The following is an 11,583-nucleotide window of genomic DNA, read 5'->3' as shown; positions in this document are numbered from 1 at the left end:
TCATCCTAAATGATTCGTATCATTGATCTGGTAAAATATAAATTAAAAAAATGAAATAGATTAATTATTAAGATATTTTATTTAGATACCTAACGAAATATTTTATATCAGTTAAAAATTGATCTTGAGGTCTAACCGCAAGACCTATTAGAATAGTCATTCATACAAATAACAATTGCATCCATCCGTGGAGCTATAGTGTGGTAAAAGGTGAAATCGCTCGCCCATAACGCCCCCGCCGCACCCGACCCAAGGCCATCACGAGGGAGGTAAATCACAGCATTCTGAGCGAGCATGTGGCAGGTGGGGTGAGTTGCACAGGGACCGGGGATTTATGCCCCGACTACTCTGAATTTCGACCCCGCGATCTTAAGTGGCAAGCATCCTATCACATACCAACTCGGATGACCTGTAGAGTCCATCCGTGGAACTATAGTGTTCATAGTCTGTCTTACTATGGAGATCTATCAGAATAGTCATCCATATAAATACCAATTGCACCCATTCGTGAGGATAAAGAAAGGCTTAATGAATAGAGTAGAACTTATGATCTCTTCTAGAAAAAGTGGTTTTCTTTGAATGATATTCATCCCAAAAGAAAATTTCTCTGGATAAGAAATATTTTTTATTGATAACAATTGTTTTGATCGTATGAAACAAACAAGCAAAGCCTGCGATCCAACAATATATAATTTGTTTGAATGCAGCTCCAACTTAATTTTCATCAAAATTTCACCCAAAATTTTGGAAGTTTGTAAAGGATATGAAAGATTACCGTAAAAGAACAATTTTATTAAAGTGTTCTGACAGTTCTTCTGACTACAAGAAATTAAAACAACTCACAAGAGGGGATTCGATAATGGGCTGAAGAGGAGAAAAGAAAGATTTCATCTGTCTCATTGCTCAAGATCTATTCAACTCATGATCTAAGGAAGACACTAGAAATCATTCGATGTGCAGAAGAATGACCTAGTAATCCACATAGCAGCCATAAAAGGGACAAACAAAGGCATACAAATCAATCTCTCTATCAAACAAAAGACATTGAAATGAAAAGCTAGATGCAAAATAGTGATACCATTCACCATAAATACACTAAGATGCCACAACATTCTAACAAAGAGAGTACATTAAGAAGATAGCTACTTGGGCACTTTATACATAAATATATAGAAACTCACCGCCATAATTCCAAAGAGATCGTAAGTGTATTAAACATATGATGGGCCGACTACTGAAGTTAGGTAGAGCAGTCCCTCGTAGGGATCGAGCTTTCCTCATTTGAACCTAGAAGCAAGGACTACGAGGCTGAACACACTCCTTTGCCCAGTGCCCTTCTTTGCCGCAACGGAAGCATCTTCCTGACTTAGATGTGCCTGCAACTCCTTGATGCAAATTAAGCCTTTTAACAGGAGAACATAACCCTAGCTCACCAGGTAGCCTTTTTGGTGAAACTGGTGTTTCTGTGTCATCTGGAACATCAATTGGCATGGGCTCCAATTCGCGGCCATTTGTTCCTGCTGCCCCGATTCTTAGATTCTGCACCTTGTTTGGAGACAAAAGGTTTTGCCGCATGTTCTGACCAATTTGACAAGCTGTTGGCTTCTCAGGCACTGACTTTATATTCTTTTCTAGATGGATATCTTTTGCAGATGGTGTAACAGGATTTGGAGTATCAATCCATTGTATAAAATTGCATGCTCCTTGACCCTGGTAAATATAAACCAGACTTTTCTTTTAGTCTGGCAAAGTGAGTTAAACACAGAAAAAGAACTTAAATTTCAAATGCAACACAATAATTTCTCTGGTCAGTGCATGGATAAAAGTTTAAAGTACAGATACACTAAATAATATTCTTAATATAATTTTCTTATGTTGAGAACTCAAAGAGAACAAATCAACACTAGGTGATATTCTAGATATAATTTTCTTATGTTGAGAACTCGAAGAGAACAAATCATATACAACACCTGGTAAAATTAAGTTCCCATTGTTTGTACAAATTGTTTAAATAGAGCCTTAGTTGTGTCTGCAATTTGAGATTTGACTGCATAAATCTATATTGCTAAAAATGTTCGATGCAATTAATTATGTATAAACTATCTTTAGTTTTTTTTTTCTTTGATCTCTTTGTCCCTTCCAATCCAATCAATTCAACTATTCTCTCTATAACATCTAGTAGGGGACATTGAACATTGCAGACCATTTCACCACATTATTATCCATCAGTCTCCTAAATTTAGTATTTCTTTTATTTTTATCTTTCAAGTAGCTTCGTGTGTTCATCTTAGCATTCTCTTATCATTATGTCAATGCTAACCTAAAAAATTACTAATTTTTTTTATCAAAAAATTGAAATTCATTCGTTTTTCAAGAAATGCTAGCAAGGAAACATTAAAAGAAAAATCAAAAGCTTTAGGATAACAAGATCCAGTCCAATCTATGACTCAAAGTTCTACAATGTCCCTATCAATTCCCAATAAAATTTACTCCTACCCTCTTTGGGTAAAAATTTGGGTTGGGTGATGTTTTCAAATGTTGTATAGAGATATTGAAAGAAAGAATAAACAAATAATATTTCAATCTGACAATTCTTTCATCTAAGAAATTATACTCAGCTCTCCACAATGTGATTCACTATTCTTTATCCATTTCGATGCGTCAAACAATTGCATGCTTCAGGCCAATTCTGGACAACATGATACAATGCTAACAATGATTCTCTGAAAAAAAAATATTTTTAGTAATGATCAGGCTTCCCGAATGACTGAAGCACATACCGATAAGAATAATTGCTGGTGATGGTTCAGACATACTGTCTACTGTGCTTCCATCTATGGAAAGCATGTTGGTTCACAATTGCATTCAATATAAATGTATTGCTCCTATCTCAGGCCAGGAAATCAAACTACCACTAGGCTACAAAAGTGAGAATAACATATCCATCATGTTTATAACGTTAACAAAAACAACATATGGAAATATCAAAAAGGGAAAAGGCAAAAAAAAAAAAAAAAAAAAGGGAATGATTACACCAAAATTGGTTAAAGGGTTGAGTTTCATGCCTATCGCAAGTTTGATGGCTTATATATGCAGTTTAATGTGAAAAGAATGATCAATTATTTAATGAAGGAACAGCAGAGGTTAAGTTGCTACTCTGATTGAGGCAAGGTTATGTAGACTTCAAAGTAATTTGAAGCTTCTACTAGTCTACTACATCACATAATGGAAGATGACAGATCAACACACTAGTAACCAGTGCCAATCAACTAGATTAAATACTGTAAAAAGAAGTGATTCAGACAACCAACCCTTTAGCGCAAGGAAATGCATTCCACATGCCTAAAACAACACAATCCATTCTTTAATGACAGAGATGATAAATAAATAGATGCTAACCAGCATTACCTTTTTTATCGTACAGCCGAAGTATCTGAGACCTGCATTGATTCCATTTTCCATTTTCAGATACCGACATTTCCCAGCACCACAAGCGCATAATGGAGGTTCTGGAGTGTCAATTTGGCCGTAAGGCTTGGTCGGACTTTTGTAACCACCATGTTGCTTTAGTGGGCTGTTAAGTGCATTCTGCTGATTAAGTTCCAAAGGAATACCAAATCTGAAGGGCTGATCCGCTTTGTCACACCATGAGAAATAATGGCAGCTTGCCTCAAACTAGAACAGTTGCACTTTAGTGCAATTTTAAATTCAACATGAATCCAAGAATAGCTTGTAAATTAATGGATTACTTCTGGTTATTCATCACCAACACAAATCTTGGAATCAAAAATAGGAAAAGAATTAACCATCAGGATTTTTTTTATTATTATTTTACTAGTATTACCACTGCATTGGGGATACTGAGATCAAAACAACACATTACTTCACAAAGGTTATCATCCTTGCAATAAAACCAAAACCAAAATACAAATAAGAGTTACAACACCAGACTCCTAAATTGATTTTTCAAACTAAGATATACAGTTGGCATTATTGCAGAAGACTTGCAATGATTGCCTAAAATCACTACTATACATACTTCTTATTGTTCTCACTTTTCAGTACCACTCCTTAATTCCAAAGTTTTAACTCTTTCCTCTACCCTTTTGAACATGCCAAAATTGAGGCTCACTTTCCATGAGTTATTATCAACAAGGGATCCATCAGTTTGGGATATGATATGGTTGAAACTTGTGTGGCCTTAATTTCCTTAGTTTATGAGAGTGAAAAAATACATATATTTTGGAAAGTTCATTTGTTTATTTTGGGGAGACAAAAACTGAGTGATATAGGAGAAGAACAGATAGTTTGGTTGTTTATTAACACGGTGTAGTTGCTCGTTGCTCGAAAGGAGAGACAAGAACTGCATAGTTATTTTACACTTTGGGAACTTTCCTTCCTTCCATTGCTCACATCTGGCTGGAAACAAAGCTAATAAAACGTTGCGTTGATTCCATCAGTTATTTCTATTCTAAGTGTCTGCATCCAAGTGAACAGCACCAGAAAAGATTCCTTCCAACAAACCCCAAATTTCCAGAAATGAAAAGTTAGGTTTCGACTCACCTTACCGGGGCAGGCGTAGAAGGGCCTCCCGGGGTTTTTCTCCGTCTTCGACGTCCGCACGACGCACGGCCCTCGCCCGCAGGGGCACTGCCTTTCCAGTGACCCTCGTTGATCCGGCGTCCCCGGTCCGGCCTTGTCGTTTTTGGGGAAGTCCGGCGACAAATGCCCCTTTTTCTTGCAGGCGGTGCGATCCAGAGGAGATGCGTTGACGGGGAAGGCATCGCGCAGAGTTAATTCTTCTCCTAATGCATTTCGCCGTAGCGTCGATCTCGGCCGCTGAACTCCGGCGACGGAGCCGACACTCTCAGTCTCCATAATATCTCCGCCGCCTCGATTCCTGCAGCAAGCAAACGACTCGTGGCTACACTAGTTAATAAAATTGCTATAAATTGTAGCACTAGCACTTATTCAATATAATAGTCCTTTATGGGTAAGATAGAATATATATATGTGGCAAGATAGAATATATATATATATATATATATATATATATATATATACTAAAAGACATTACATATTAAATTGATATATTTTACATATTTACATAGAGAAAGGAAAGACTTTGAGAGGGACTTGAAGAGGGAGATTGAGAGAGTGTGAGGAGGCAAAGAGAAAGTTGTACGTAGGGGATGCCTTGGAAGGAAGAGGAAGATGACCTTTTATAAGCAAGAGAGGAGAGATGTATTTAGGAGGAAGGAAACATTTGCTTGGGAGTGAAGAAAAATATCTTTAGAAAGTAGGATAGGTGGAAGGAAAGTATTGTTTAGGGTTAAAGGAAGGTATCTGCAAAAGAGACAGGTGGAAAGTAGTATTGGTTTTAGCGGTGGCACTGGTGAGTGGTGATGGCGCTGGTGAGTAGTGGTGACACTGTTGAGTTCTGTTGTTGTAGTAGTGGTGACACTGTTGAGTACAATTGTTGTCATTCTTAGCTGTCCATTATATTATCAATGTTGTCTTCTTCGGTTGAGTCCAAAGATGGTGCTTGTGAGCTGGAAGCTTGGATTGGTGCTCCGTGTCTGGCTAATCCAACTCGATAGACTCTAGCTGAAAGGGCGGAACTTGATAACCTCTTGTCACTCATTCTCTCTGTCTTCTTTTGGTAATGTTGAAACAGGGTAGTATGCTGTGTAGTAAAGTGAAAAGGGAAAAACTTGGTACTCATATCTTTTGGCCAATAAATTTTTTCAGTAAATGATTCTCCAACCAAGAGATAAGTATCAGGATCTTCAAGTCGATCCCAACCCCAATACGTCCCTTGGACTGAAGCTCTCCAGTGTTTGAGTTGGTCGGAAAAGGAGGGAGGAGCTTCCCAATCACAGTCTGGGTCTATAGGATAGTCTTGTAGCTCGGCTTGGTAACCACCAACTTCATTTACATCAATTTTAACTAAATGTCAGGCTGACTCAATTTTGAGGTCCAACCATTCTAGAGGAGTACTGTCAAATGTGCATACTACAAACATTTCTTTTTCTTCTAAAGCAGTAGAAATAACAGTACCCAGTTTCTTTGGGAAATCTTTAACTGAATCTGGGTCATGAACCCATAATTTATGTAAGAGACCATAGTCAAGAAGAGTAAATGGGTAATTTGTCTCCCTTTGTAAGCCGTAGTAATGTAGGATTCATAATCCGTGTTAACTCTTCTGAAAGCATAGAGAAGCTGGCATTGACATCCATATTTATCTGATTCTATACAAGGTGGTCCTTTCTTTTGGCATTTAAGCTTTGGGCTGAACTCAGCTTCATATACAATAGTCATTCCTTCAGGAGGTGTTTTGTGAAAAGCTTTTAGGGCTTCACATAATTCGATAAACGCTTGTAAAGTAGATTTTTTAGCCAGACTGCGAACATAAGTATGAATGTCTTCAGGAATAGTATTTGGGAAGTCTGCCAGGCGCATCTCAGATACTCTTTGTAAAGATGTAGTCTTATTTTATTCTTTAAGTTGAGCCAAAGTTAGGTACTCTGGTCTGATAAGAGTAATGGTGTGTTTTGTTGAAGTCTCTGCCAGGCTATTCTTAGGAGTATGTTGTACAACTTGCACATAAGTAAAAGTATTTGTATCAGGGCTAGTAGCTTGTATTGGTTGTTAGGACCTTCGGATAGCTAGAGAGGGGGGGGGGTGTGAATAGCCTTTTCGCAAACTTACACAAATTTTCTTCCAGAACTTTGTTAGCACAGCGGAAATAAGCAAAAATAAACTAATACAAGGAAGAAAACAAAACACCACTAACACAATGATGTACGAGGTTCGGGGATAACTTGCCCCTACTCCTCGGCGTGTCCGTAAGGTGGACGATCCCTTGATCTTTTGGTAGATCAACCCCCGGACAGATTCCGGCTAAGTATTTCTCCTTCTCGGTGGAGAAACCTCTCCACAAAGTTTCAAAAGGATTTAAATGAAGCACAAGACTTACAGAGTTTGGTGGCTACTATGAATGCACAATTAACTTGCAGCCACAATGAAAACAGAGCTTAAAGAAGCGGATCCTCAGCGAAGAGCTCCACACGGCACTCTTGCTTAATCGACGACAGAGAGTTTGCAATACAAAAATATTACTCCAACCTCTCTTCTTCCTCCTTCTTATTTCTCTGCTTTCTTCACTGCGTTTTCCTGCGTCGAATCACTGCAATCAACTCAGGCGTCGCCAATCACTCCTCCTCCTCCTCATCTGGTCCTCTGAACTCACACCAATACCATCCATGGTCTTCACTGGTGTCTTCTGAGCTCGAACCAATGCCAAGGAGTCAAGCTGATTGCAGCCAGAGCATACCCAGATCACCAGTATCCGTTGATGCTTCAAATGCACCATTTGCAGCCAAACTCAGTAGAAAAACCATTTTGTCTTATTCCTCTGATAGACCTTAATTTGAATTCAAGCATCGCCATGATACCTGCAACCTGTAACTCAAAAAGCTCACAGCAGATCGTTAGTTCAGAGAAATCAGAAGTTGTAGAAAGACAGCAGAATACAAACGACATCGCTGTGGATCGGTTAGCAGACCGATCCATGGCTCTCTGGACCGATCAGGACACATCCTGATCGGTCTGTGGACCTATCAGGCCTTAGGCTGATCGGTCCCCAGACCGATCAGCCAACTCTGTGTGAGAGTTGGCCTCGTCTCTGATCGGTCTCCAGACCGATCATCACGCTTCACAGAGAGTTGCCCAACTCTCTGATCGGTCTGTGGACCGATCAGGACTCAGGTGGATCGGTCCACACACCGATCCCCCTCTTTCTTCTCTTTTCTTCGGTTCGATTTCCGATCGCAGACCGATCGGTAATTCAAAGAAACACACTTGTTTGGTTAACGATCGGTCACCGACCGATTAGTCAAACAGCGGATCGGTCACTGACCGATCCAGTTTAAACTCCCCCTAAACCCTACGGTCCCGAACGAGCTACCGAGCCCTCTCTGACCTAGTCCGGAGAACGAGCTACCGAGCCCTCTCCGACTCCATCGTCCGGTCCAGAGAACGAGCTCCCGAGCCCTCTCTGACTTAGTCCGGAGAACGAGCTGCCGAGCCCTCTCCGACTTCCCGTGCCAAGCTCCCTGCTTGGACTTTTCCGTGCCAAGTCTCCATACTTGGACTTTTCCCGTGCCAAGCTCCCTGCTTGGACTTTTCCGTGCCAAGTCTCCATACTTGGACTTCTCCGTGCCAAGTCTCCATACTTGGACTTTTCTCGTGCCAAGTCTCCATACTTGGACTTTTCACCAGATGTCTGGTCAACCTTGACCTATCTGGATTTCCCTTGCCTGGCTTCACTCACCAAGACTTTCCAACTGCCTGGCTTCACTCACCAGGACTTTCCCTTGCCTGGCTTCACTCACCAGGACTTTCACCTGGCTTCACTTACCAGGATTTTCCGAATTAGGTCGACTCACCTCGGGTCAACCAGGTCAACCTTGACCAAAGATTGCACCCACAATCTCCCAAGTTTGTATTCTGTCAAACATCAGAATACAACTTTTCTATTCTCGTCAAACATCAGAATAGAACTTTTCTATTCTCGTCAAACATCAAAATATAACTCGAGTCAGGTCAACTCGAGTCAGGTCAACCAGGTCAACCTTGACCTAAGGTTGCACCAACAATCTCCCCTTTTTTGATGTTTGACAAAACCATAATCAAGTTAGGTTAACCCGATAACCTAACTTAGGTTTTCCAATAGTTCTCCAATCAATGTTCTTCCTTGAACATTCTCCCCAAACTCCAATGTTCTTCCTTGAACATTCTCTAGACATTTCTCCCCCTTTTTGACACACATCAAAAAGAGTGAATCAAGGTTAAGAGTTTCTTCCTAATGAAAGTCCCATACCTTTCATTGAAACCCTTAATTTCCCCCTTGATACTAAAGACCATAATCAACTTGGTGATAATCCCATATCACTCATCCTCAGAAATCGAGTAAAAACTCCCCCTAAAAGTCAACTCCCCCTTGACCATTAGGTAAAACTCCCCCTAAAGGTCAACTCCTCCTTGACCATTGCACCAACAATGTCTTGGAGAGTTTCAACCCTTTAGAAATCTAAAACACAACTTCCACAGCTGAAATTTCAGACAACAATCGAAAATCACGGTTACCAGACCGATCAGGACTCCTCTGGATCGGTCACCAGACCGATCCAGACTTCCTTGGATCGGTCCAGTGACCGATCCACACTTCCTTGGACCAATCAAGATCTCCTCTGATCGGTCCATGGCTCTCTGATAAGATTTCTGATTTTTCTCCCGAAATTCAGAAACCCCTAAAAAATTACAGAAAATTCCAAAAATTGTAAAATTTTGAGGATACATTCCTCATAACATATATTATCATGGAAAAATAGTTTTCTATGAAAATAACTTCCATTTTTAAATCTTGATACAAAGTTTGAAAAACTTTGAAATAGCTCAAGGTTAATCCATCTTTGTATCAACTTGCTCAATGATAAATGCTATCACTATAAAAGCTTCATCAAGGTTTTTCAAATCAATTTTGAAATGATCTTAAACCATTCAATTTATGACCACAATCTTAGGGCTAAATGTACATGACTTGTACACAAGCTTTCCCTATGATCCTCAATTTAGAATTAGGCTCATCTAGGTACAAGAGCTATGCACCTTGATCCTAACTCATAATCCTAATATCTCACACACATCTAAGGTGTATCAAACACATCCAAGTCAATTTTGATGTGAGATATGGGTTTAGGTCATCTTAGGCTAAGTTTTCATGCATTTTCTAGACAACAATTTGATTTCCATATCAAATTGAGTTTTTATCTTTAAATCAATTTAATTGATCATAAATGTAAGAGATGATGACATGACATAAAATAATATCATAAGTGAAAACATGTGCCAATGTCATGATGTCATGTCATAAAGTATGAAACTTAAATAAGGCATGACATATAACTAACTTAAGCATTATCATGACATTTCAAATGATAATAAAATAAATATGATGTCATGACATGGCATATGGCAAACAATATATGGCAAATAACATATAAAGGTATAGAAAATACCCAATTTTAGCCTTAGTTGCCATTTTTGATAATTTTGATCATTTTGCCACAAATTCTATATTCCTAAGTGTAATAGACCTAAAATCATATACTAAAGATTTTTAGATCACTATGTGCCAATTAGATTGATCTTAGTAAACTCCTCAAATGTGGTTGGCACATCCTAATCACCTTAGGAATAGTTCATAACTTTATTTTCAAGGCTTGATTACCCCTTGAATATTCCTAAAATGCCACCTTTTGCCATGAGTAGGTTAACTACCTATCCAATTAAGGTTGGCACACCCTAAACCATCTAGCGTGAAGGAATCACGCTCCTAGGAACCCAATACCTATTTGAGCTCATTGGGTTCACTAAATATTCACTAGGGATGACTTCCCTAGCAACCCTCCTAATGACCCTCCTAGGCTTTAAAGCCTTGGTCATTTGAGACTCATCAAGACCAACTCTAGGGGTGACTCCCCTTGTGACCTTGGTGATGGTCTTCCTAGCCCTAGGTCTTGTTCCATAATCGAATGGAACATTATGGTAAGTGGGCTTGACCACTTGAGACTTAGGTTTGTGACTCAAACCTCTCATGTCCTTGGGCTTTTATTTTTGACCCTTTTGACATGCATCACATAGTTTTGACTTTTGGTACTTGATGCTTGGTAGACCTCGCACTAATCCTTTGTTGACCAGCTTTCGAATGTTCTTCATGTTTACGTGGGCCAACCTCCTATGCCAAAGCCAAGATTCTTCTTCTTTTGACATGAAACACTTAGCAGAGGCATTAGTAGCACTTTTAAACGATACTTGATAAATGTTATCTACTCTTGTGCCTACTAGTACCGTGTCAAGTGCGTCAATGTGTTTGACCAGACATTGACTTGAGTGAAACTCAATTGTGTAACCCGCATCACACAATTGGCTGACACTTAGGAGATTAAAAGTCATCCCCTTGACTAGAAGGACATTTCTGATTTGGAGACATTCGGATATATGAATATCTCCAACTCCTATAACCTTAAGGCTACCATTATTACCAAAATACACATTACCTCTATTTTTGTTTTGAAGGGTAGTAAAGAGTGACTTGTCCCCGGTCATGTGCTTGGAGCATCCACTATCAACAAACCAAGTTGATAGATGCTCCCCCTCGACAAATGCCTACAAGACACGAAAGATAGATGTTTTAGGTACCCAAATCTTGGGACCTAATGCATCTACAATGTAAGACCTAGGAACCCATGCCTTGGTCACACCCTTCCTAGTCTCATGAACCCTAGAAGCATATGATCTATGAAATTGGGTTCTAGACACTAGTGAAATGAAACTAGACTCTTTGGGTTGATATCCTAACCCGACTTTGTTGTAGACCGCCCTTTGGGCATTTAGAATCATGTCTAAGGTCTTAGAGCTAGTTGAGAATTTCTCAAGCATTTTCTTGAGTTTCTCAACTTCACTCTTTAAAGCTTTGTTTTCATCCTCAAGAAGCTCTTGATGTAGGTCATCGACCTC

The 11,583-nt window shown here is 39.5% G+C and overlaps 1 protein-coding gene across 3 annotated transcripts; it reads right to left on the bottom strand.

The window, feature by feature from the left end:
- Positions 1 to 1,058: 1,058 nt before the first annotated feature.
- On the bottom strand, positions 1,059 to 4,993 carry LOC121984476. 3 transcript variants are annotated; one of them, XR_006112915.1, is made up of 4 exons: positions 4,564 to 4,993; positions 3,409 to 3,675; positions 2,781 to 2,919; positions 1,633 to 2,689 (listed from the first exon to the last, which is right to left on the bottom strand). XR_006112915.1 is itself a non-coding variant. In XM_042537411.1 (3 exons), the coding sequence occupies exons 1-3, from the start codon at positions 4,876 to 4,878 to the stop codon at positions 1,288 to 1,290; spliced, it is 1,005 nt and encodes a 334-aa protein (XP_042393345.1). In that variant the 5' UTR covers positions 4,879 to 4,991; the 3' UTR covers positions 1,059 to 1,287. The 3 variants fall into 3 exon arrangements, 2 of the variants coding, with proteins under 2 accessions (XP_042393345.1, XP_042393346.1); XM_042537411.1 differs by lacking the exon at positions 2,781 to 2,919 and having other exon boundaries at positions 1,059 to 1,710; positions 4,564 to 4,991; XM_042537412.1 differs by having other exon boundaries at positions 1,633 to 2,919.
- Between the last annotated feature and the right edge of the window lie 6,590 nt (positions 4,994 to 11,583).

This window comes from Zingiber officinale, chromosome 5B (genome assembly GCF_018446385.1).
Source record: "Zingiber officinale cultivar Zhangliang chromosome 5B, Zo_v1.1, whole genome shotgun sequence".
Lineage (NCBI taxonomy): Eukaryota > Viridiplantae > Streptophyta > Magnoliopsida > Zingiberales > Zingiberaceae > Zingiber > Zingiber officinale.
Note: the sequence above shows the minus strand (reverse complement) of the source record. Positions and strands in the feature narration are given on the sequence as shown.

What these genes read in the sequence shown, in the direction of transcription:
- LOC121984476 (XM_042537411.1), bottom strand. Translation starts at nt 4,878, where the DNA reads ATGGAGACTGAGAGTGTCGGCTCCGTCGCCGGAGTTCAGCGGCCGAGA. An exon ending in TCTACGCCTGCCCCGGTAAG is followed by an intron (nt 3,676 to 4,563) that starts GTGAGTCGAAAC and finishes CAACTGTTCTAG; the next exon opens with TTTGAGGCAAGCTGCCATTA. An exon ending in TCGGCTGTACGATAAAAAAG is followed by an intron (nt 1,711 to 3,408) that starts GTAATGCTGGTT and finishes TATATTTACCAG; the next exon opens with GGTCAAGGAGCATGCAATTT.